Consider the following 25,947-nt stretch of genomic DNA (forward strand, 5'->3'; position numbering starts at 1 on the left):
TATTGGCCAGGCCACAGTGTGCCTAGGAGGAGGGTTTTAACTAGGCCAGGCGCTGCTTGGGAGAAGTGTGCGGGGGGTCGAGACTGAGTCGTCCTGGAATTAAGGTGCGCACACACCTTTGATGGACGTCACTCTTCAGAGATCAGGACCTGAGCCTCTTGGGCAACATAGCTGAGCTGGGCTCTGTGTTGTTGTGCAGGAGGAGGGCGACAGAGAGATGTCGAGTGGCACGTGCGTGGCGACTGAGGGAGCAGCATCTCTGGGAGAGAGTAGATCCGCTGGGCGGATTGCTTGCAGGTTGGAGGCCGGGTGCTGCCATAAGCATCTCTGATTAACGGCTTAAGTCAGGGGTGTGTAAGCTTTATGGGGGATCTTGTCTAGGCCACAGGTGGTCTTTATATAGGGGGGCACACAAAAGACCGGCCCTGCTACTTTTCTCATGCACAGGTTTACAGGCAGGCGCTGGTCCCCGTGCACCTCTTGCTCAATCCCTGCTGTGTGTGCCCAATCCGGCTTTATTAAAGCCTGTGTCACTTTTATTTGCTGCTGTACGGTTAACACTCGTGTAAGTGAAGGCAATACAGGCTTCAATAAAGCTGGAGAGGACACAGCAGGGACAAGAGCAAGAGGCACATGAGGACAGTCCAGCCAATGTTTGCCTGCATACTTACGTTCCTGACAGGCAGCTGGGCCAGTCTTCCCTGCACCACCCTGTACTTCATAACGGCAGGGCAGTGGTTTGTTGTCTAGGCCACAGTCGGGCATTATAACGGGCAGGTATCCTGTGGGCCACAGGCAGGCAATGGCGTAACCATAGCCCCCACTTCTCCTGCGACTGCAGAAGGGCCTGGGGACTAAGGGACCTCACCTCTCTCCCTCCATCTAAATAGCAGAGCAGGAATACCAACACCGACTCTAGGTCTCCCTGTCTCTTCTTCACTCCTGCCTTTTAGCGTGCAGCTGCGTTCCTCCATCAGGGTCCTGAATGCATGCAATGCTACATTGGGAGCCTCTGTAGGAACATTGCTACATGCTGAATGGCTGCAGTGCAGAGGAGACCAGAGCACCTGGACTTCCAATAGGTATTTTGTGCCCCACTGCTCTGCTATTCAGATGGCAGGGAAGAAACCACACTCCCATGAAAAGGGGACATGGTTTGGGGGTGTGGCTTAAACTTAGGGGCGGAGTTTAGGGCGCCAGAACTTCTGTGCCTATAGGCTCCTGAGCTGTAAATCCGGCCCTGCCGTTCCTCTTTAAGTACCGTATATATGTATTAGTCTGGTACCAGCAATGGATGAATGACAACTGGCTGAAACTAAATGCAGACAAAACTGAAGTCCTTCTGATTGGAGGGCAGAGCATGATAACAAAACAACTTAACTTGCAGTCTTCACCACTGGGAATAGGAGGCACGGATCTACGCAGCTCTGATCATGTGCGTAGCCTGGGAGTTCTAATTGATGGGGATTTAAACTTCAGAACTCAAATCTCTGCTGTGGTGAAATCATCCTATTTTCACCTGAAGAACATTGCAAAAATCAAGCACCTCATACCCCCAGAAGATCTGCCAACCTTAGTCCACGCCTTCATCACATCCCGACTGGACTACTGCAATGCTCTCTACACTGGCCTTCCAAAAAAGGTCTTGTACCGCCTACAGCTGATACAGAATACTGCTGCCAGACTGCTAACCAACCAACCAACCCCGTCACTGCCACATAACACCAGTCCTGCATTCCCTTCACTGGCTACCTATAGAATGGAGGGTCCTATTCAAGATCGGCCTACTGACATTTAAATCCCTGAATAATCTAGGCCCTGAATACATGAAAGATATGTTACAGCTGCGTAGCAATCCCCGCATTCTCAGATCCACAGGTTCTAATAATCTAGCCATACCCAGAGTCCACTTGGAAACTTTTGGTCCCAGAGCCTTCTGTCATGCTGCCCCTACGTTTTGGAACTCCTTACCTCAACAGATCAGGACAGCCCCATCCCTGGACGTGTTTAAATCCAGACTGAAAACCCACCCGTTCAGTCTGGCATTTGCAGAAATATAACTTTTGTTGTGTGAATACTTCATCCTACTAATTACTGAATCTGAGAGAGCCTAAGCGCTTTGAGTCCTATGGGAGAAAAGCGCTATAGAAATGTTATTGTATTGTATTGTACCAATGCACATCTCGTATGCATGTATTTTACATTTTGCTATTTTTTGTCATAATGGTCCTTTAATAGGGTACATATCAGTTCTGTGCAAACACAAACTAGCGTGAAATGGCTCTAACACTATGCTTATACTAATGATAAACAAGCTACAGTTTGTGTTGGTCTTTGCTTGAGTACCCTTTCTCAAACGTTCCCACTGCCTCTTCAGGGTTAAACTGATTATGTACACATAATTATGTTAAAAGACAACAGACCCAGAGGCTGCCATAAAAACAAGGAACACCAAGAGCCCCAATAGTGTAATATGTACTGGTAAATGGTTACTAGATAGAGTAAATATTAATACTTACAAACCAGGGTTACCATTAGGCAACCACTGTAAAGGCAGGTGGGGAGATTTTCCTGACCCCACTCAGGAATAAGAAGTCGCTCTCTGTAGATGAGAAAAAGGGGGTTCAACCCTCCACCCAGGGTGGACTCAATATTATGCAGGAGAACAGAGGCGCCAAAAGGATAAAAGGAAGCTAAATGAGCTTAAAAACCAAATTCTTGGTAAATAGAGGAGGTAGTGGTGGACTTATCTCCTCCAAGTAGACACACAACGACTGTAGTAAACACAGTCAATATATTTTATTTATGAACTCCAGAGGCTGCCAAAGTTGTTTCCTTTTAAACAATGCACATTGCTGTCCTGGTGATCCTCTGCCTCTCATTCTTTTAGTTGTAGACCCTGAACAAGCATGCAGATCAGATGAACTTACATTTGACTGCATTTGCCACATGCATGTTTCAGGTGTGTGTTTCAGACACTACTGATGCATATTGGATCAGCGGGATCCCAGGAAACAGGTATTATTTACTTCCCTTTAAACATGGCAGCCTCCATATCCCTCTCAGGAGATGGCTTTGAGAGTGTTAAATAGCTGAGATATTGTACACGCAAGATACACAAAGGTTGCAGTACTTGCCAAACACTAATGACCACAATTCACTAAGCTCATCTCCTGTCTTTAACCACTTGCCGACCGCACACTCATAACGTGCGTCGGCAAAGTGGCAGCTGCAGGACCAGCGACGCAGTACTGCGTCGCCAGCTGCAGCTTAATTAATCAAGAAGCAGCCGCTCGCGCGAGCGGCTGCTTCTTGTCAAATCACGGCGGGGGGCTCCGTGAATAGCCTGCGGGCCGCCGATGGCGGCTCGCAGGCTAGATGTAAACACAAGCGGAAATAATCCGCTTTGTTTACATTTGTACGGCGCTGCTGCGCAGCAGCGCCGTAAGGCAGATCGGCGATCCCCGGCCAATCAGTGGCCGGGGATCGCCGCCATGTGACAGGGGACGTCCTGTCACAGGCTGCACAGGACGGATAGCGTCCTGTGCAGCCCAGATCTCCCGGGGGCAGCAGGTAGGAGAGGGAGGGGGGGAATTTCGCCACGGAGGGGGGCTTTGAGGTGCCCCCCCCCGCCACCCACAGCAGGCAGGAGAGATCAGACCCCCCCAGCACATCATCCCCATAGGGGGGAAAAAAGGGGGGCAATCTGATCTCTCTGCCTGCACGCTGATCTGTGCTGGGGGCTGCAGAGCCCACCCAGCACAGATCAGCTAAAACAGCGCTGGTCCTTAAGGGGGGGTAAAGGGTGGGTCCTCAAGTGGTTAATAATGTTTCGGAGCTGTTTTTACAGTTATCACCAATGTGAAGCAGTTAGCATTCACTAAGCAATTTATCTCAGGCAAACCTTATGATTTCTAACGTTAAGGTTCCAATCCTTAAAATAATGACAATTCTAAAGTTAAAGACAGGATGTTAATTCACAGAAACAAATGCAAGTATTGTGTGAGGAGTTTCACCTGGCCTGAGCTGTCCTAAAGTGGAGTATTACTACAAACTGCAATGTAAAGTGAAGTATTCTGACAGGGCTGTGGAGTCGGTCCAAAAATCCACCGACTCTGACTCCGACTCCGACTCCACGACTCCGACTCCTCTAATTTGCATATTACAATTTTGTTGATTAAAAGTATGTAACATGAAATTCGTCTCATAACTGCCAACGCTTAGGAATTTTACAAGACAACTGAAGTGAGAAGGATATGTAGACTACTATATTTATTCCCTTTAGACTAAAACTAGTCCTTGGTAAGAGTACTTGTAAAAGGTACAAACCGGAACAAAGAGCATCTATCAGGCCCTAGGCAATGTAAGTGTGGGTACATGTAAGAATGATGTGCAGGTACTCTGCAGGGGAATGAGGAGATTGTAAACAGACAACACCTCTGTGTTCAATGTGCACAGCATTTTCAGTGGATTCCCTGCAGCTCTGTGGGGAGTGCATATGTAGAGTATAGTACTACTGTGTAACAAAGTAAACCTGAGACAGATGAAATTAAAGTTTTATACATACCTGGGGTAACCTCCAGCCCCCTTCAGGCTAATCAGTCCCTCGTTTGTCCTCCTCCACCACCTGGATCTTCTGCTATGAGTCCAGGTACTTGAGCCAGTCAGGCGTAGTGCGCATGCACACACTCCGCCGCCAGGAGCATACTACACCTGTGCAGCACTATTGCGCAGGTGCAGAATGTTCCTGGCTGTGGGAGCCGCTGACTGACTGAATTACCGGGACTCATAGCAGAAGATCCGGGTGGTGGAGGACAGTGAGGGACTGATTAGCCTGAAGGGGGCTGGAGGAAGCCCCAGGTATGTATAAAACTTTACTTTTCATCCGTCTCAGTTACCCTTTAATTTGTAGTCCCCAAACCAAATTTTAATAACATATCAAATTATTTTATTTCATCAGCAAAGGGAGTGCATACATTTGCATAAATCAGCATCAATGCAGAATTATTTCCATCTTGTTGACCATCTCTATTAGTGACATAGCTACACATCAGGCTTTATTCTTACAGCATAGATGTTATTTAGTATATATAAGAGATTCCTGTGTACACATCATATATACAGTCACAATCAGATATGTATATCTGACCTTAAAAATACGTGGACTGCTTTATTGAAGCAGCACAAGTAACTAATTTTGATTGGTTTATTTCATTTTTGTATACTAAGCACAGCTATTACTGTATATATACATTATTTTTAATTACTATTATCTGAGAAATAGAACATTTTATCATATTTTCTATTTTAATTACAGTTACAAATTCATTAGGAGTCGGAGTCGGTGCATTTTTTCCCGACTCCGACTCCAGGCACCCAAAATTGCCCGACTCCAGGACTCCGACTCCGACTCCACAGCCCTGTATTCTGAGCTGTCTTCTTTATTTTTTACTAGTTTATGCAGAAGGAGACTCTGTACAGCAAGAAATCTACACAGCAGGCACACAGAGAGGGACACACACACACACACACACACACACTCTTCTCTCTCTTCTCTCGTCTCTCTCTCTCTCCTGGCTGTCCTACCCAGGCTAGCTGTAATCGTCCTGGCAGCTGGGGGGGGTGGAGCAATCTCCTGCCTGCATGTGCTCCTCCCCCTCCCTATCTACTGGATGTGAAAATAACTACAGAGGTTAAGGACTGGAGGACTGAAGTGATAAGACAACACTCTCACTGTGAAAACGTAGCAGTACATCTTAATAAGGCCAGCTTCTTTAGTGAATTAACACCTAAAATACAGATCGATGTGTGGCGATAAGTTTTCATTTGCCTTATTATCACTAACATGATCTTAGTGAATTGAGGTCATTAATCATTACCAACTGTGTTGTATAACATGGCTGCCTTCACTCTGACTATGCCCTACTGATATTTAAAGGACTTCCGAGGCGAACGCTCTATTTTTACTCCCCTATGGCTTCTTCCAGCCTCTAGCAGCCGTCTCAGTCCCTCGCCGCAGCTCCGGTCTTCTTCGGTGTCCCCATTGGCCACCCATAATAGTCTTGACCCATCGGCAGGTCGTGATGATTATGGACGGCCAGAGGGGACACCGAAGAGGGACGGAGCTGCGGCGAGGGACTGAGATGGCTGCTAGAGGCTGGAAGAAGCCCCAGTGGAGTAAAAATAGATTAGCAGCCCACCTCGGGCTCTCTTAAACATTTAGGGATCAGATTTTCCTTTTTACATGTCTGGAGGAAGGGGATGTTGCAATATTTGCAATGTTACTCTAATTCTTCTGTCCTCATTACATTGTAGTGGCTATGCATGGCATTGTCATAGTACGAATTGCAATACTGATGATGCTTTTATTTCCATTTACAGATGTTTGAACAAAACTTGCAAGTGGCTGCCCAAATTAGTGAAGAACTGAAGAAAAAAGTTTTACATTTGTGTCTTCAGCAAATGAGTACATTTCTTAACAGGTATTAACCAGTAATTAAAAGTGTAATGTGCATTCCTTTACTACGCATTCTGAAGTGATCAGTGGAGCTTGAGTCATGCTTTGCTTTTCAAGTATTTTGTGTCTCAGCCTGCATGCACGTAAAGAAAAAATGCCACAGTAATTTGGGTGCTGGGAGCTGTCGCTAGCAAAATATTGGTAATACGATGGTAAAATACCAGTGATTTTTACCAATATTTTACTATCGCTAAACCTCGCCCTATTCTCACTTGAACCCTCCCTCTATCCATGCCTAACTGTTACCGATTCCCCTACATTTCAAATTGATGTGATTGAAAGTCCATTGTTTGCTTATTATTTTGGCACAGACAATTGGGGGTAATTTATTATATTTTTTAATTTATTTTAATTGTTTTTCTATGCCCCCTGGTTTTTTTTTTTTGCTGCTGTAAAACCGGAGAAGAAGCCAGTCTAGAATGTAGCTCAATGTCCTCTCACTACATTTGCCTCGGTTCACTAAGCAGTTTAGACTAGTCTACTGATGGTTTGGTGTAAATCTGTCACATCAAAGGGGAATTCACTAATAATTACCGAATGTTTTAAGCCTCATCTACACGGGTAGATGAGGCTGCGATCCGGCGGCTCAATTAGCCGCCGGATCGCCTCTTTCGGGTCCCCGCACGTGCCCGCCGTGTCCCCGCTGGCCGTGCGTGCGCCACATTTGATTCCCCGCTTGTCCCCGCCGGCGCCGCTTATCTTCTGCTCGATTCCCTGCCATTGTCCCCTCGCGCTGAGCGAGCAGGGAATCAGCGGTGCGGAGATCCGTCCTGTCGGATCTTATCAATTGAGCCGCTTCATTGGTTTTTGCATTGGTTGCGTGTAGATGCGGCTTTAGACCTGGTCTAAAACATTCAGTAATTACACAATTCACAAAGGCAAACTATGAGTAGCCACGCCCACTTTTTCTGACAGAGATTAGACCAATTGATTTCTGTTGGTAAAGTACTTCTGTGAGGTATTTTAGACGTGAGAATGGAGCTTTTTAAATTAATTATGCATGAGTTTAATTGTATCCAGAGACCAAGTCTAAAACATTTGGTAATTATTAGTGAATTTGATGCGACTGAATGCTGGTTTACACCAAACCATCAGTAGACTAGTCTAAACGGCTTAGTGAATTGAGGCCATTACCTTGCTCCTGGATGTTATGTCCTCTTACCTGATAGGGGAGGACAGAAAGGCTGCTATAATGCACCCTTACCATCAGATCTTGTTTCTGTGATAGGTTCATTTCTCCTTAAATGGCCTAGTTTTGATTTTTGTTAAATTGGATATTATGTAAAATATGTCATCATTTGCAATACACAATTTTTTTTTTTGCATTGGTTATAAACCTTTTATGCATTATTAACTTTTTATTCCTGGATTGCTGGGTTTGAAAAACTGTCTACACCTGCAATTGTCAGATGCTGTACGCCTGAGAGTACAGCAGTATATATTTCTCCCATCACCTTATAGGGTAGTTAGGAAGGAGCTGGGAAGGCTGCACAAGCTAGTCTTTCACTGTGAACACAGAAAATCATTGGAACACACCAACCACCTCTTTTATGCTGATATTAGTCGTTACTCCCCTAAAATAATTTACTATTCCCATATCTGCCCTAGTGTATTTCTGAGTAGGGTTAGCTAAAGAGCAGTGAGAAATGGTTTCTTTTTGTAGTCCAGGCCATGGCTTTTATCAACACACTGGGAAGGGTTAAGTGCTTCATTGCATACTGAGTAAGGAGGAAATTGGCAGAATGATGAAGAGACAGCTGAGCTGCAGTGCTGGCCACAAGGAGTTAATCTTGTTAGTGCAGAAGGAAGAACTGGGTGGGCTCAGGTAAACTCTGTGCTGAGGAGTGAGAGTTGTTCACTAGCTAAGGAACACCCACTCTCCTGGCAGCTGCCAGGTTTCTCAATGGTTTTGGGTCACATGACATTTCAAAATGGAATTTCAGCATCAAATGTGAAACTTGTGTAGGTTATGGCTCCATCCCCTATTCATCTTTGCAAACAATACAAAATCTGAAAGGGGTTACTAGGGCTTTAAGGAAACAGGAAAATAAACAGCCTGTCTTTTCACCCTAAGAAATATGACAAATAATGTTGGATGGGTATTTTTAGCCAAAATATGGAAATGTTAACATTCATTTTGTTCCTTGTCTGAAGTCAAGACTCCAAAACAAACTAACAAACAACATGTAAAAATATCATAAAGGCACATCATAATTAAACCCAATAAGTCCACATGGGGGCACTTAACACATCCGAACACAGCTGAGCTAGTGTTTATACAATGGCACAATTGTAGTCCGTGCGCACCTGAAAATAATTGGCTCTTTTGAACAAAAAGACGTTACGAGTGAGAAGACATTCCAGTGGTTTTAGAAGAAACTTGTGGTCGACAATTACAAGTTTGTCTGAAGAGCTTTAAGTAATGAGGCTCAGATGATGGGTGATGTAGACCAAAGAACTTCTGTGTCTAATTGATGTTTTCTTAACCCTGAAGAGAAAGGGCATTATGAGGAAAGCAAAGGTGGCTATTAACAATACAATCTGCTGGACAATCAATCATTTTCTTTTTTTTTTTAAAGATTCTTTTATTTTGAAAATTTTTATAAGTACATACATATAACAAGTATAACCACACAAATTTTGTCATATATGATACAGGTCAGAGAAGACAACGGTACAGTACATGGTATTGAGACCAAGACATGTTCCATAGCATCTTATAAACTATATTATAACGGTCCACAAAACAGTGTGGTTCCTTCAAAAATATTAGAACATCCAGTATTAAGCCTGTGACTGCTTATTAATCAAAGGTCCTTTTGAAAAAGGTAAAGACACTCCATTGAATGTAAAGCCTACCAGGGGGTCAGTACTGGGCCCAGAGGGATCAAACACCAGTGACCGACTCTGAATATATAGTCCACCTATGGAGTGTAAAAACCTGGATGACTGTGTCTTTCCATGTGGACCATGTCTGATTTAATATCCTTGCGGGTGATTCTCAAACTTATCCACATATGACTGCCATACATAGACAAAATTTAAACATAGACTGAGATAGAAAGACAACATGGAGTAATAGTAAAGAGCGAAACAAACAGTGTAGAGAGAAAAAGAAAAAAGGAGAGATAGAGGAGGAAAAGGGAGAGCGGTATTGAGAGTAGGGTCCCGGAGACAGCAGCAAACCCATTGCTGTCTCCCGAACATCAGAGGCATGAGTAGAGTTCCCAAGGCATACTATGTGTTTAGGCGGATATGAGGGAGCGATAGCGGTCAGATTCCTTGAATTCAAACCATCCATACCACGTCTTCCAGAATTGCTCATGTTTGTCGTAGATAGAAGATGTAAGATCTTCCATTCTCTGGACATGGTCAATCTCACGGAGCCACTCCTGAATGGAGGGGGCCTCCGGAGATTTCCAATGTCTAGCTATAAGAATCTTAGCAGCGTTAATCAGGTGTCGTGTAAGAGTTTTTTTATATCTTCTGACGGACCATGAGTTGTGATGAAGGAGGAAGAAGGCAGGGGAATCAGGTGGTAGGAAATCTGTCATAATATGCATCAGCTCCCTCACATTCGCCCAGTAACCAGACAGACCCGAGCAAGACCAAAATATGTGCACGAGGGTGCCCTGTTCCACTCCGCATCTCCAGCAGGTGCCCGTGGATCCGGGGAACATAATCTGAAGTCTAGAGGGTGTAAGATACCACCGAGTAAAAACGTTATAGCCCGCCTCTTGACTTCTTGAAGAAATGGATGATTTTTGTGAGAAAATCAGAATTTTATTCCACTGTTTATCAGTGAAGCGTTCTCCGAGGTCAGCTTCCCACTTAGATTTGAGTGCACCCGCCGGAGACTCAGAGGTGTTCAGGAGCGAGTATACTAAAGATATCATGCCCTTAGTCATTCCTTTTCCTAGACAAGTATGCTCAAAAGGGGTCAAAGATCTATTAAAGCTTTCCTTCGTTCCTTGGGATCTTATGAAGTGTTTAAATTGGTTCCAGCTCCAGATGTCTAGATCAGGTGAGTTAAACTGTGTGCGTAAATCTGAAAGTTGGACCCAGTTCCCATTGGTGAGTAGTTGGTGTGTTCTAATAGGTGGGTCTACTCGCCAGGCCAAGTAGCCTCTAGCTTGAAGGCCTGGGGTAAAAAGCGGGTTATCAAGAATAGGGAGGAGGGGGGAAGGCGATATCAGTGATGGAGATATCAGTGGGTTGGATCTATACTTTCCTAGGAGCTTAATAGTATATGAGATTAAAACTGCCGCTGGTTCAGTTACTTGGAGTGAGTGTGCAGACCAGGGGGCCAAGGCAAGGTGACCAGACATCAGTTCATTTTCCATGCCTACCCATACCTTTTGTTCCATGTGTCTGTGCCAATCTATTATTCTAATTAAGATCGATGCTGCATGGTACAGGCGAGGACAGGGGACCGCCATTCCTCCCATTTCTTTAGGGGCAATCTGAAGAGTATACTTTAGTCTAGGCTTACGACCCCTCCATATGTATTTAGAGAACAGCTGCGTAATCTTTTTAAAGTATTGGGCTGGTATATAGACCGGTAGCGTCTGAAAGAGATAGAGCAGGCGAGGCATTACTGTCATTTTTATTATATTTGTTCGCCCAAACCAGGAAAACTGGGGTTTGTCTCAGCACTGGAGATCTCTTTTAATCCTATCCAAGGCGGGGAGAAAGTTTTTCGGGAATAAGTCCTTCGGGTCAGGAGTGATCTGGACTCCTAAATATTTTAGGGACTGAGCGGGCCATTTAAAAGGGAAGTTGCTTTTTAGCAAGGACTTAAGAGCATCGGGTAGCAAAACCCCAAGAGCTTCACTTTTATCAGAATTTATAGATAAGTTGGACAACTGACCATAGGTGGAAAATTCCGCCAAAAGATTGGGCAAGGATATGTGGGGGTTAGTTAAGAAAAATAGCATATCATCCGCGTATGCAGCTAGTTTATGTGTAGATTTAGGGAAGGAAACTCCCTGTATGTCTGGGTTGGCTCTTATTTTACACAGGAAGGGTTCCAGGGAAAGGGCGAAAATTAGAGGGGATAGGGGGCACCCCTGACGAGTGCCATTCCGTATATCAAATGGATCCGACAGAACCCCATTTGCCTTCACCTTAGCATTAGGACATGAGTATAATGTCAAGATACGCTTACGCATTTTGCCCCCCAATCCCACATGGCGGAGGATGCATTCTATGAAGTCCCAATCCACCCTATCAAATGCTTTTTCAGCATCGGTGGAGAGCAAAAGTGTAGGAGTGGACCGGGACCTCACCCAATGCAAGATATTTAAAGTCCGAATTGTGTTGTCTCTGGCCTCCCTTCCCATTATGAACCCTACTTGGTCCGGGCAAACTAATTTGAGTAGTAGAGGAGTGAGCCTATTAGCTAGGATTTTAGCATATAGCTTTAGGTCCACGTTTAGAAGTGATATGGGCCTATAGCTTTGACAGAGAGCTGGGTCCTTTCCCTCCTTAGGCAGTACTGAAATATGTGATTCCAACATCTTTTTCTCCAGGGGTAGGTCAGTTATCGCATTAAAGGCATTCAACATGTGTGTTGATACCGCTCCCCCAAAAATCTTATACTATTCTGGTGTAAACCCATCCGGTCCAGGTGATTTGCCCGAGGGGATCTGTGATAGGGCCAGTTTGAGTTCATCAAACGTAAAGGGATCCTCTAACTCCTCAGATTCAGATTGTGGTAAGAAGGGCATTTTAGCTTCTTTGAGATAAGAGGTGATCTTTTCCCTGTGATTAGATCTCAATTCGGGGCCTTGAGGTGCTGGTAAGTTATACAACCCTGTATAGTATTCCTTGAAGACTCTAGAGATATCTTCATATTTGTGGTGTAGAGCAGAACGTTTGTCTTTGATACCTGCTATATAATTAGATGTTTGTTGCTTCTTTAGGGCTCTGGCCAACATGGAGCCACATTTATTGCCAAATTCATAAAATGTGCACTTGCATCTCTCCGCAGAGTAGCGCGCTTTATGAAAGAGTAAATCTTTGAGGGCAGTTCTCTCTTTGGTAAGAGCCTCTAAAGTAGCCGCTAACCTGTTCCTTTTGTGCTGGATCTCTAAGTTTTGGATGCGGGTGTGTACCTCATTGATTTCTTTCTCTCTCATCTTCTTCCTCTTTGCTCCCTCTCTTATTATGATGCCTCTCATGAAGCATTTGTGTGTTTCCCAGACCACAAGGGGCGACATATCATCCTGAGTATTGATCCTAAAAAATTCCTCCAATTCTCCTCTGAGTTTTTGAGCAATTGATTTATCTTTAATCAAGGAGTTATTCAGGCGCCATAGGGCAGGGCCACGTCTGATATCCCCCAGGGCAAGATTCACCCAGACCGGAGCATGATCAGATAATGACATATTGCCGATAGTAGGGGCTGTGGATACTGATAGCAAATTTTGGGAGATAAATAGGTAATCAATTCTGGTGTATGAATTGTGGGGAAAAGAATAGAACGTGTAGTCTTTCACCGAGGGGTTGTGAATTCTCCATACATCTACTAATTGTAGAGCATGCAGTAGAGATTTGCATTTACGGAGCAATTTTCCAGAAGTGGGAGTTCTCTGAGAGGATGCGTCTAGCAAGGGGTCTAACACTAGGTTCAAATCTCCTCCTAATATTATGCTACCCTCGGTAAAAGACTGTAGCTTAAGCAAAAAGGATTGTAAGAATTCCACTTGATGGAGATTAGGAGCATAAAAAGAGCCAATAGTAATCTTTCGGTCCATTATAGTGCCCTTAACGAGATTAAAGCGTCCCGTGGGGTCACTGAATTCTTCAGTTATGGTCAAGGGGGTATCTCTAGATATGAGAATAGCTGTTCCCTTGGTTTTGGTGTCCTGCGGGATACTGTAAAAAGCATTTCTATAGTATTTGTTAAACAATTTCGGGGTGTGGGGTCCTTTAAAGTGAGTTTCCTGGAGAAATATTACATTGGCTCTTTCTTTGTGGCACATGCGGAGAACTGCGGATCTTTTCTCAGGAACATTTAGGCCCCTGACGTTCAGAGTCAAGAACTTAAGTGACTGCTGAGCCATAGGTCAGCACCCATCTCCCGGACCCGTCCCCCCGCCTCCCCGAAGAGGAAAGCCACATAGTGTGGTAAAAGAGGTTAGTAAGAAACAGAACAGGAAAAAGTAGAAAAATAGAGAATAGAGTTATGTGTATAAGAAGCCACATACAACACTTAGGTGAGGTATGTTCCATACCTCACTCTCCTACAGGCTGAAAGCCTGCTCGACTAGGAAATAATTCCTACAGCTCACTGGTTATGCAAGACAAACCAGTGACTATATGGCGAAACGCCCTGGGGTGAAGAGACCACACAATAGGGTTGGCCTAGTCTCCCTCTCCCCCAAACATTCATGTGCACATATTACCTAATGAGAAATAACATTTCTAGTATAAAATCAAATAACATATTTATAGTCCCTCTTTGTATCTAAGTCCCCATCCCTCTCCTTCTCCCTCTCACCCCCAACTCCAGATCATCTAGTGACCTGTCCGGCCCCTATTGGATTCACTTAGGTAGCCACAGTGCTCATGCCTGAAAGGTGAGGTCCCCTCCCCTCCATCAGTATGTGGGGGGACTGGGAGCAGTCTACCGACAGGAAGCATGCAAACTGAAGCCAATTGTTTGTTAGATGTCCAGAGAATGGACAGCCTCTGGAGTGAATTAGTGTCCCATATCTATGTTGGGAGACAGCCCTCCGTCCCAGCCACCCCCCCCCCAAGCTAGGAACCTATAGCCGGACCCCCCAAGCCATCTACACTCCCCTGCTTATATTTACCATACATAGTATATGCATACATAAGAACTTCACTGTGCATTTTCAATGAGATATAAAGCAATTATCTTATGAGGACAAAACCCCAATAACAGAGAACATGTTATATAGGGTGTCGTACAGCATCTTGTGCAGCATGGGAGGGGGGCCCGGAGAACCATCATTACCCGGGGAGGGGAGGGCGCGGGGCACCCCAAGACTAAGGGCCACCTCCAGTTATCTTGCTGCCAAAGGGATCACACAAAAGTAATTATGCAGGGCCTTTGCATGGGCTTGGAGTAAAGCCGGGGTGCGTCCATACGGGGTGAGAAACAAGAGACCGTTGGCTTAGAGTCCAATATCATTCGGGGACATAGGGACGAGAAGAAAAACAAAAAGAAAAACAGAGTTCGTAATCGCAGTACTCACGACCACCTAGGCCTATTGAGGCTCGCGGGCCCGTTGCGGGCGCGGTGTTGGAAGACCATCCGGGTCCCACTCAGGTACTTCCACAGAGGGTATTTCAAGGGCTTGAAAGAGATCCGGTAGCTCCCGCGGGTGCCGAAGGATAAATGCTTGATTGCCCTTCTCCGCCATCAGATGGAAAGGGAAGCCCCACCGATACGTTGCTCCTTCCTTTTGAAGTGTCTGGATGAGAGGTTTCAGGGCCCGGCGTTGAGAGAGAGTAGTGGGGGCCAGGTCCTGGTAAAGAGAGACCTGAGCGCCTTCAAAGTCTACAGGCCCAGTGTTCTCCCCAGAGCATATTAGCAGGGCGCGCCGCCCGGGTAAGATTGGCCGGCCGCCCGGGTAAAATTCAGCCGCCCATGTGGTATGAGTCAGGTGTCCGTCCACAATAGACCCGATTGCGCCGTTTCATTATACATGCGCGCACACACTGTTCACGGGTGGCTGAAGGCTTTCTTTCCTTCCCTCTCTGCATTTAGCAGTCAGCGTGTTTACTCATTGTTGCCTCCCTGCAACCAGTAATAACCAGAGGCAGCCGAGTGTTCCCCGCCCCTCACAACTCTGTGCAGCCAGTAGCAGAAGCAGCTGTCACACCAGGGAGGAGAGATCATCCTTGCTTCACAGGCAGACTCGCAGAGCTGAAGAACGCATGGCAGGGGAAAGTGACATGGACAGCTTACAAGTCACTCCAGCACGGCCCCGTACTGCAGAGGACCATCTAATTAACACTTTCAGCTTAAATAGGCACCCAGGTAATTAATTTCCAGAAACGGCAAACAAACAGATGGCACACGGAGCACAGTATAAATCACTCAGCAATTCAAAGAGGGGTCACTAAAGGAACGTGACACCTTAATGGGCTGAAGTGTGTATCCAGGCAAAGAGAGTCAATATCAAAGTGCCAAATCATTCATTGTTCACTAAAACTGACAGTCTCATAAGAATACCTATTTGAGCTGGGGGGGGGGGGGGGGGGGGGGGAGAGAGAAGTCTGCATCTAGTCCCTTTCTGTGGTTGCGCTACCCTCCAAAAGATCCCCAGCCCCAGTTGGTTGCAGGCTACTGTGCAAGCAAAGTCTCATCTGTGCACCTCTCTCACTCATGCTCCTGTAGTCTGGAGCATTCTGCGATTATGTAGTTTAAGTATGTGTGAACTGCGCAAGCACAGAATCATCCTGGACTCTGAAGCATGACAGAGAGGAGCAGACGTATCCGTGACAAAAGTCGGGGATCTTTCACGGCGACAGTGACACACTGGAGTAGATTGCAACTACAGCAAGGGACCCGATTGCTGGAACAAGCCCCAGTTAAGTAAATCTTCCCCCCATGAGCACCACGATAACTTATAAATAGCAGTGCTCATTTCTCACTGGCATGCATTGTTTTTTTCCGACTCACAACTGTCATGCGATCGTGCTCTTTTACCAGCAGCTATACCGTGCAATCACTGGTAGTGGGAATTGTAGGTAGCGTGTTCGCAACGCGATTGCGATCACACTTCCTAGTGGAAAAGGGCCCGTACTTCTCCACCCGGCTACTTTTTCATGCCACCCGGCTGAAAAAAAATTCTGGGGAGAACACTGAGCCCATGAGCACGAGCAGCCGCCATGATTTGTTCTTTTTCTTGATAGTTATGCAGCCTGCAGATAATGTCCCGAGGTGGGGCTTGACCTTTGGGCATCGCACGTAGAGCTCTGTGAGCGCGGTCCATTTTCAATTTATAGTCCTCTGGGCGGTTTAGGAGGCCGTTAAACAAGGACCTCATTGAGGCAAAGATGGCGTCCGCTAGGACAGATTCTGGGACTCCACGCACGCGGATATTGTTTCTGCGTCCTCTGTTCTGCAGATCCTCAAGGTTTACCCGGAAGATCTGGTTGTGCTTACTTTGAGTAACCCCTTCTGCTTTCAATCGGGCGACTTCGGTGCGCAGTTCCGCTATATCATTTTCGGCCGTCGTCACACGTGCTGCTAGGCCTGAGATGTCTGCGCGGATCCCTGCAATTTCGGAACGGGTGGAGGTAACTATCCGTTCGGTTTGCTCATCTAAGTCTTGCTTAGTGGGGAGGCCGCGGAGGTACCTCCAGATATCCTCTAAATTAGTTAGTGCCGATGGACCAGCTTTACTAGGGCCCGCAGACTGTGGAGAATGTGCAGTGTCGGCCATCTTGGAGGTTTCAGGCCCGGAGCTTTGAGCCTGAAAATATCTGGTTAGCGGGCGCTGGGATGAAGTCTGCTGCGTTCGATTAGGTTGCCCACTTTACTGTTCTTCTTTCTGCCCCTCTGGGTGCTCATGAGGGGAGAGAATAAGGCTAGAAAAAGCTTTTAAAAGCACACGAGGTCGGGAGCTCGGGAGAACACGTCCTCACTCCTCCATTGCTGGCTCCGCCCTGACAATCAATCATTTTCAATCAATGTTATGATCGAATAGAAGCATAACTGCTAACCAGTCCAATCAAATTAATGGAATCTATCCTTTTTTTAATCTGATCAGATTGGTTAGCAGATTTTTGTCCAACCGATCATTTTTAATTGATTGTAATGATGATCAGGAACGATCAATCGTCAGGTGGATTGTATCATTAATGGCCAACATTAAAATTAGTAAAAAATAAACTTTTTTTTTTTTTTTAGACAGGATTCCAGTGTGAAGTATTTTTACACATGGTCCAGGTTAACTTTTGGTTAATGGTTTAAATGTTTTTCTTTGTTAAACAGTGATACATTATTAAAACCAACAATGAGCAGATATGATGTAAAAATTAACATCAAAGTGAAATAAAGAAAGCACTGTAGCTTATTGCAGTCTTCTTGTAACTACAGTTTTTATTTGAATATTCTTTAAAGCGGATCCGAGATGAAAAACTAACTATAAGGCCTCTTGCACACTGCAAGCAAATCAGATTCAGATTCAGATTTTTAATCTGTTTTTACATCCGATTCCGATTCAGATTTTTAATCTTAACTGCATGCTGCGTTTTTTGATCCGTTTTTCTGTTGAATGTATTCAAGGAAAATCGGAAACTGAATCGGAATCGGAAAACGGATTTGCAGTGTGCAGGGAGCCTAACAAGTAACTTGTCTATATATCTTATCTAAAGTTTAGATAGTTTACACAGCAAATCTAGCTGCAAACAGCTTTAATAGAAAATTATTATTTCTTCCTGTGATACGACTGCAGCCATGTTGTTTGTAAACATTACACAGAGGCAGGCTTATCTGTATCTTGAGCACTCAGCCTGTGACGTGAAAAAAATCTAATCCCTCCTCCCCTCTGCCTCTGAAATCAATGGCTAGTAACACCTCCTCCTCCTGCCCAGACAGAGCTCCCATGAGCCCTTGATACTGCCAAGGCTCTCTGAAAACCTGTGGGCGAGGTTTATTTAGTTTATAGGGAATTAGAGTATTAAAACAAAAATAAAAAAGTATTTGGCTTGAGGAATGCCCTATAAACAATAAGAAAGGAACACAATTATGTAATGAGTAAAAGTTCACCTCTGATCCACTTTAAGTATTTTTGACCACTGAAATGATAAAGATTTTCAGTTCACATGTATAAATACAGGTGCACTGGAAGGAAAAAGGGGCTGTTATCTGACTGATTACCAGGAGGCTGCAATTTTCTGTTATGCTGGGGATACACGTTACGTTTCTGTACCGTGTATCCACTAGCTGATCCGGCCAACTGATAATATTCAGCTGGCCCGATCAAGCCGCTCGACCCCCCACCCGCTCGATCCCCCGCCGGCGGACAATGGCAGGGAATTGAGCGCTGATAAAGGAAGCGCCGGCGGGGACGATCGGCAATAGATCCGCACGCACGAGCGGGGACGCGGCTGGGGTCGATCCGGTGGCTAATCGGCCGCCGGATCGACCCGTGTATTCCCGGCATTAGATTTTTCTGTTAGATTCTCTAAGTTCAACATGTTGCAAATGTATCTGTTACCATCTATCTGCCGAGCGATTAGGCATTGTTCTATTCAGCAGGAGATGACCAGAAGACAATGCACCAGAGATAATGTCCATTCTCTACAGAAAATAATCTAATTATGCATTCTAACAGAAGAATCTAACAGAAAATTGTATGGTGTAATCCCAGCAATAGATGTTTCTGCAAGATTTTTCTGTAATTAGATTATTTTCTGGAAAGTACTGGTAGAGACTGGTCATTATCTCTGGTGTATTGCCTTCTGGTTATCTCCTGCTGAGTAGAACAATGCTTATTTGCTACGCAGAAAGATGGTTAGATGGATCATTTCCAACATGTTGGAAATTATCTATCCGGCAGGTAAATCTAGCAGAAAACCTAATGCTGGGCATACACGGTGAGATAATGCGCTGGTATCGATCCAGCGCGTCACCGCTCGTGCGCGCGGATCGATTCCCGCTCGTTCCTGCGGGCGCTTCCTTATCAGCGCTTCATTTTCTGCATTGTCTACCCGCAGGGATCGAGTGCGTATACGATCCGCCGCGGTGATCGGACATGTCGGATATTATCAATCAAGCCATCAGCGGCTCGATTGGTAAGAACTATCACGCCGTGTTTGCCCAGCATAAAGCCCAATCTACACAATACGATTCTTTGTGCAATTCTATTATGATTCTATTTACGATCCGATTAAATCCGACATGTCCAATCGGGATTCGATTTGCCATTGCAAAACAATGGCAGATCGAATTTAATTGAATACCGATCGGACAGGTTTTAATCGGATCGTAAATAGAATCGTAATCTATTTGCACAAAGAATCTTATCGTGTGATGGGGCTTAAAGCTGGGAATACACGGTACGTTTTTGCTGCTTGATTTTGCTGCTTATTGTTTTCCGTGCTCGATTTCGCGCCTGATTCTTTTATCTTCCATTCGTTTTCCTTATCTTTTCCAATTGTTCCCTATGCGAAATCGAGCACGGAATCGATCAGGCAGATGATCGGACATGTCGGAAATTATCAATCGAGCCATCTAAATGGCTCAAAAACGTACCGTGTATTCCCAGCATAACAGAAAATTTTATGGTGTGTACTAGGTATCAGGGAACAGAAGGCACTGAGAACTGGGCTGTCCTAGCTCTACTGGAGACTGGGCTTAATGTACTAAAGTTCTCTTGAGCTGGAAAATGTGGACGTCAGTGGTGAAGTTAAAGAGTACTTGAGGTTAAAATTGACACAGTATGTGATGACAGGCTCTGTCTGAGTGAGATCGGATGGGGGGTTGTGGCGGTAAATACATACCATTCTGATGTATTTGGGGCATAGGTGACGCTACGCTCCCTTCCTGAGCAGTGTGACCATGTTTCCAAAGACTGCCAAAGGTCTGTGAGGCTGCGGCCCACCCCCAGCTCATTGCTGCTGACTAGCTGGGGGTGGGGCACGGCAATGCATTTGGACGTGGCCAGAGCCTTAGTTGTAATTTTTTAATAAAAAAAAAATCACCAGGGCCTGTTCTGTAAGGGAGGCGGAGTGATCACTTGCCTGAAGAGATGATGTCAGGACAGGTGAGTATTTTGTTTCAATCATTTTTATTGAATTTTAGAAAAAAAATTTGTCTCATACAGATTACAGCACTAGACAATCAGACCTTTACATCAGGACGTGTGAGTATTTAACCCCATGATTCCCCAATCCTCCATCGTTGAGAGAGACCCTGTCAATAACAGGCTCTGCTAATTTGGCTTTAGGTACTTGGAAAACCTGGACTGAATTTTTAAGCTTTTTTTTTTTTTTTTGATTAGGCTATCAAAGTTTGCAACCATTTCCTAGGGCATATAAAAATATACAGATAATTATTGAAGTGAATTTTTGTTTATACTGTTGCAGTTGCGCATACACACCTGCAATGAGAACCTTCAGGTAGATTCAGGCTGTCCCAGTTTTATTAAAACAGTTGTTGCTGTGGGTGAGTGCATGTGACTGCAATAACGCAAACATACATTTAGTAACTATATTTTTATTTATTGTTATTTCTCTAATGTTTTTTTTATTTTTTTTTGGGGGGGGGGGGGGGGCGGTGTTTGTGTTATTTAAGTTTTTGTCTCATTACTGTCTGGCAAATATCTTACTGCCATCAGATACTATGAAGAAGCCCAGCTGTATAAAGAGGAACACCTGAAGAATCGTCAACTTCCTGCATGCTATGTTCAATATATGATCGCTATCATTAACAACTGTCAAACATTTAAGTAAGTATATATGTATGCTTTGCATTAATGTAAAAGTGCACCCAGCAATGGGCCCTGTCAGCCAACAGTGCATGTAATAGGTGGAATGTATCCATGTATGCAGTAAGTGCTTATGGTACATGTGTAGTTGGCAGTACACAATTCATGTTATGCCATCTGATCTTTACATGTTTTATCAGTGCAACATAAAGTTTAGTGAATCTGGCCCAACCAGTGCTAAATCTATATTTCGGGCTTAAAGCAAAAAAACTCTGTTAATGTTGGTCAGTGAAGCAGGCAAACGCAGTAAATGTAAAGCATTATTGGGGTAACTGGTCACAAATGGAAAGGCTGGGGCAAGGTTTGACTTTTACGGTGAGTTGAAATTTGCACATCATGTCAGCACCCTTAGAAACATGTTTTAACATGCAGTTTTCTCTGCTGCTAGCCTCTAGACATTCCTTCATCGTATACTAAGTTTAATTGGCAAGGTTATCTTTAGATGTACAGTAGAGTCTCTGTTATCCGGAACAGGTGGGGATTGCCTGATGCTGGATAGGTGTAAATTCCACTTGCTTGAAAGTTCAAGCAGCTGGGGCCTCAGTGTACCACTTTACACCCTTCCTGCAGAGCCCTCTCTCCACTAATGCTGTGCAGTGCACAGCGGAAGATGATTATCTGAGCTCTGGGTGCCAACGTCATCATTTCTGTTCTGCTGCATCCTCCGTAAGCTGCTGATTCATATGATGTATTAGGCAGGGGATACACTTGACAGAAAAACTGAGAACTCATGTTAATGGACTAGTTCACACTTAATGCATTGTTCTGTGCAGAAAAAAAAACCTTTTTTACAATAATCACCACACAAGGCGGTGATTTATCGCTCTACTCGGTAAGGTCAGCTTTTCATGCGGAAGGAGCCTTTATGAATGCTGAATTTGCTACGTGGGTGGTAAAGTCAGCTGTTTTAAGCATTTCTGCATGCGGAAATGTTTTATGAATGATAGCCTTTATGTGGAACATATACGTTGCCATTTTTGACCAAACTGTTTTACTATTGCAGAGAATCAATTGTAAGTCTGAAAAGAAAATATTTAAGAAGTGAAGAAGAAGTTATGATGTCTGGTTCAGCAAACATGGACTCCATTTTGGACAAGATAGCCAGCGAGGGCTGCAAAAGTTTATTGGATGAAGTTTTTATGGATTTAGAGGTAATTATATCTAGAGAAATATTCTAGTTGAAGTCAGTTCTGTTACATGGAATGATTTCTTATATTTTTAAATATGTTAAAATAATACAAATAAAGTGTTTAAATATAGGACAGCCAATTATTATCCTGTCATGGATTACAAATAATAGAGTACAACAAAAGCTGCATATTTGAGCATGGAGATCATTGCACAAAATGTTCTACCTTTACTTGGTTGAGAGAGAACACAAGACGAGTAGCTTGTAAGTGACTGCATAGACTGTACTAATCAATTTTCCCAGCAATCCATTAACCTTCAGCAGTTTTCAATCATATCACATAGAGCTCCACTTCCTAGCTTTGTGCAGTACATCTAAAACTGTAACAATGTTTGCCATAGCTGCTTGCAAGATTTAGGGCCAGTGCACACCTAAAGGCACTAATGCAATTGCTCAGCGCTTTTAGGGGTTATTTTTCTAAGCGATTCTAGGCATGTGCCTAGCAATTTTCTACAGTAAAGCTGCCAGTGTACTGCTTTTATTTCAAAAACGCATGGAAAATCGCTCTGATGTAGCACTTTTCAGATTTTCTACTACTGTCCTATATTTAACATTGAGGCTGAATCGCCTCAGAAATACTGCAGGACCCACGTTTGCGTTTTGGGAAAAATCACATCGCTCTGGTGTGATGCATTCCATAGAGAAACATTAGCCAAGCACTTTTGAAAGCGCTAGCATTTTAAAAGGTGCTCAGAAGCACTCTAGGTGTACACCAGCCCATAGAGACAAACTGAAAATATTGAGGTTTTTGTCAATTAAAGTGCAATGTACTATTTAAGACAATATATTATTTTCACTCTGAATAGGTATAAGACTTAATGACTTAGAGTAGAGACTGTGTGAATACAGCATGTGGGGGACTGAAGTCACCTTGGCCATTACATTAAAAGCCATGATCAGAAACGCTCCATTCTCACCATGAAGCATGGCACACAGCATGCCCCTAATACATAACAAAATGTGGCACCTGTAAGAGCAGAACATATAATGAAATAAATATAGCTTATTTCCTAATGTTTTGTATGGTTCATGAATGTATTCACTCATAAACTGTTTTTTTACAGCAACACCTGAATGACCTGATGACCAGGAAATGGCTTGGAGGATCGAACGCTGTTGATACAATATGCGTCACCATAGAAGATTATTTTAATGACTTTGCTAGAATTAAAACCCACTATAAGCAGGTATGTGGAACAAAAAGTCTAAAGTCATAGGGCAGCATTCACTAGGCATTACCGCATTTGGTGATGCACAAAACAGCGGATTGTACCAAACAGGTTGTCAAAGTTTAATTCACTAAACCTATTACCGCACTGAAAAGGAAAATTACCAAGCGGTAAATACCTCAAGAAATGTCAGTAAATGTCAATTAACAAAGATTAAAGCCTTCGGTAAATGTAACAAAAAGTGTTTGGTGTTTACCTCCAGCTGTAAGCTGTCGTTAACTATCTCCATACGGTGTAGTGTTAATGACAACAGCAGAGAGCCAATAGGAGGAGCCTCCGTATCCTTCGGCTCCAATACCCTGGCCAGTGAGACTTAAAGTGAACCTCCAAACTAAAAATCTACTCAGCAGCACTGAAAAGGCTCGGTGTCTCTTTAACAGTATCACAGCATCAGAAGTTTGTTTTTCTTATCCATGCCTCATTTTTTGGCTGCACAGAAGCTAAGCTCCGCCCCATCAAAGCAAACTGCCCGGGCATTTTTCCCCTGATACTGTGCAAAGCATGATGGGATTCCTGATGTTGTTCTCGTTGCCTAGTAACTAGGAGGGGTGATCAGGACACAGGACAGTTGGAACTGTGTCTCATGCTCCCTGTCACCTCCTTTCAACCAAAAAGATGGCTGCCCTCATGAAATCACAAACCTTTGCCTGTTCTTTTAAAACAGGGTGGGTATAAGTTTATATTACCGATCTATTTTAATTAACATAACTAATGTAACTTAATGACAGTATGTTTGTTTAGGCTGAAGTGTCCCTTTAAAGGAAACCTCCAAGCTGAAAAAAAAATCCACTTACCTGGGGCTTCCTCCAGCCCGTGGCAGCCGTCCTGTGCCCTCGCCGCAGCTCCGGTGGCTCCCGGGGAGGTCACGTGGAGCGCAGAAGAAGCCGACCCGTAACCCGACCTGGCAAGGTCTGCTGCGTCAGCGGAGAAGACCGGGAGCCTCCGGAGCTGCGGGGATGGACAGGACGGCTGCCACGGGCTGGAGGAAGCCCCAGGTAAGTGGATCGTTATTTTTTTTTTCAGCTTGGATAACTCCTTTAACTAAATAAATAAACATGGAATCCCCCGTGGCTGTCAGGAGAGAGTGCACTTCAGAGGTGACTGCACTGTGGGACTCAAAGTGATTGTCCAAGCTGCCGGATCAGCTTCTTCTGCACTCCACCACGCGGGTCACGTGGTTCCTCAGGCATCATAAGTGGATCTTTTTTTTTTTTTTTTTTGCGGCTTGGACAATTCCTTTAAGTAAATGAACAATAAACAAAAGGGAATAGCAGCGCTCTCAGGAGACTGGACTAGGTGACAGCACAGAAGGAGACTCGCCAGCCCCCTTACACAGACACGGCACACTGGCTCACTGTGCCGTGTCTCTGTAAGGGGAGCTGGCTGCAGACACAGCCCATCAGGCACGCATAACCTCCTTTCAGAGCAAATCAGGCAGCGAGGAAGACCAACACATTACCGCACTCAGACTGTTGGGGTAATTACCGCAAGCAGCAAAATGTTTGTGAATTGTGAAGAAAAGTGAAAGTGACCGCATGCGGTACTGTCCCAAACAGGGATTTTATACCGATCAGCCCTTAGTGCATGCTGCCCATAGTTGAAAAATCCCGAACTAGGCTAGCAATGATTATTTAAAGAAAACCTGAACTGAAAATTAAAAGTCAAAATAAGCATACACAAGTCATACTTACCTTCCATGTAGTCTACTCCTCAGTGTCTTTCTCCTCTACTGCGTCCTGTTTGTCCACTGTGATCAAGGGAATTTTCCGTCCTCCATTTTGAAAATGGCTGTTACCCCATAACAGCTTTCTGGTCAGCACACAGTTAAACTGTTACATCGTCCACTTGAGCCATAGGGAAACATGGACATTACCTGGTGCATCAGTTTTCCTCTCCGCTATAACTGACAGCAACTGATATTTTACTGATAGCAACTGATATATTTCAGATCTGACAAAATATTGTCAGAACTGGAAGGGATTATTGTCAGAAGAAAATGGTGAGCTTCTGAGAGGAACTGATGGCAAGGTAACTATGTGATGTTCGTTTGAAGTTACCTCATGTGTTTATTTTAAATATTTTTACTCAGTACAGGTTCTCTTTAAAGAGAGTCTGAAGCGAGAATAAATCTCGCTTCAGACCTCATAGATAGCAGGGGCATGTGTGCCCCTGCTAAAACGCCGCTATCCCGCGGCTTAACGGGGGTCCCTTCACCCCCAAATCCCCTCCGTACAGCCGGGGAGCGCTACCCGCATTGGGGCAGGGGTAACCGCCGCAGCCCTGCCCTACGCGCGTCTGTCAGCGCGTATCTCCGCCTCTCCCCCGCCCCTCTGTCTTCCTTCACTGAGAGGGGCGGGGGAGAGGCGGCGATGCGCCGCTGATAGACGCGACTGGAGGCAGGGCTGCAGCTGTTAGCCATGCCTCCAGGAACACAAAATTCACGACCAAGTTTGCGACCAAGGTTTGCGGGGGTGGGTTTGGGGGTGAAGGGAACCCGTTTAGCCGCGCGATAGCGGCGTTTTAGCAGGGGCACACATG

General features: G+C 44.7%; 1 protein-coding gene across 3 annotated transcripts in view; it reads left to right on the forward strand.

Annotated features, from left to right (window-relative positions):
* EXOC3 (exocyst complex component 3) overlaps nt 1–25,947 on the forward strand; it is a 93,541-nt gene that overhangs the window by 33,259 nt on the left and 34,335 nt on the right. For all 3 annotated transcript variants that reach the window (XM_068236650.1, XM_068236652.1, XM_068236651.1), the window contains exons 7-10: nt 6,382–6,482; nt 20,842–20,952; nt 21,995–22,142; nt 23,245–23,367. In XM_068236650.1, coding sequence (XP_068092751.1) covers nt 6,382–6,482; nt 20,842–20,952; nt 21,995–22,142; nt 23,245–23,367 — 483 coding nt within the window. The remainder of the gene's footprint in view (nt 1–6,381; nt 6,483–20,841; nt 20,953–21,994; nt 22,143–23,244; nt 23,368–25,947) is intronic.

This window comes from Hyperolius riggenbachi, chromosome 5 (assembly GCF_040937935.1).
Source record: "Hyperolius riggenbachi isolate aHypRig1 chromosome 5, aHypRig1.pri, whole genome shotgun sequence".
NCBI lineage: Eukaryota > Metazoa > Chordata > Amphibia > Anura > Hyperoliidae > Hyperolius > Hyperolius riggenbachi.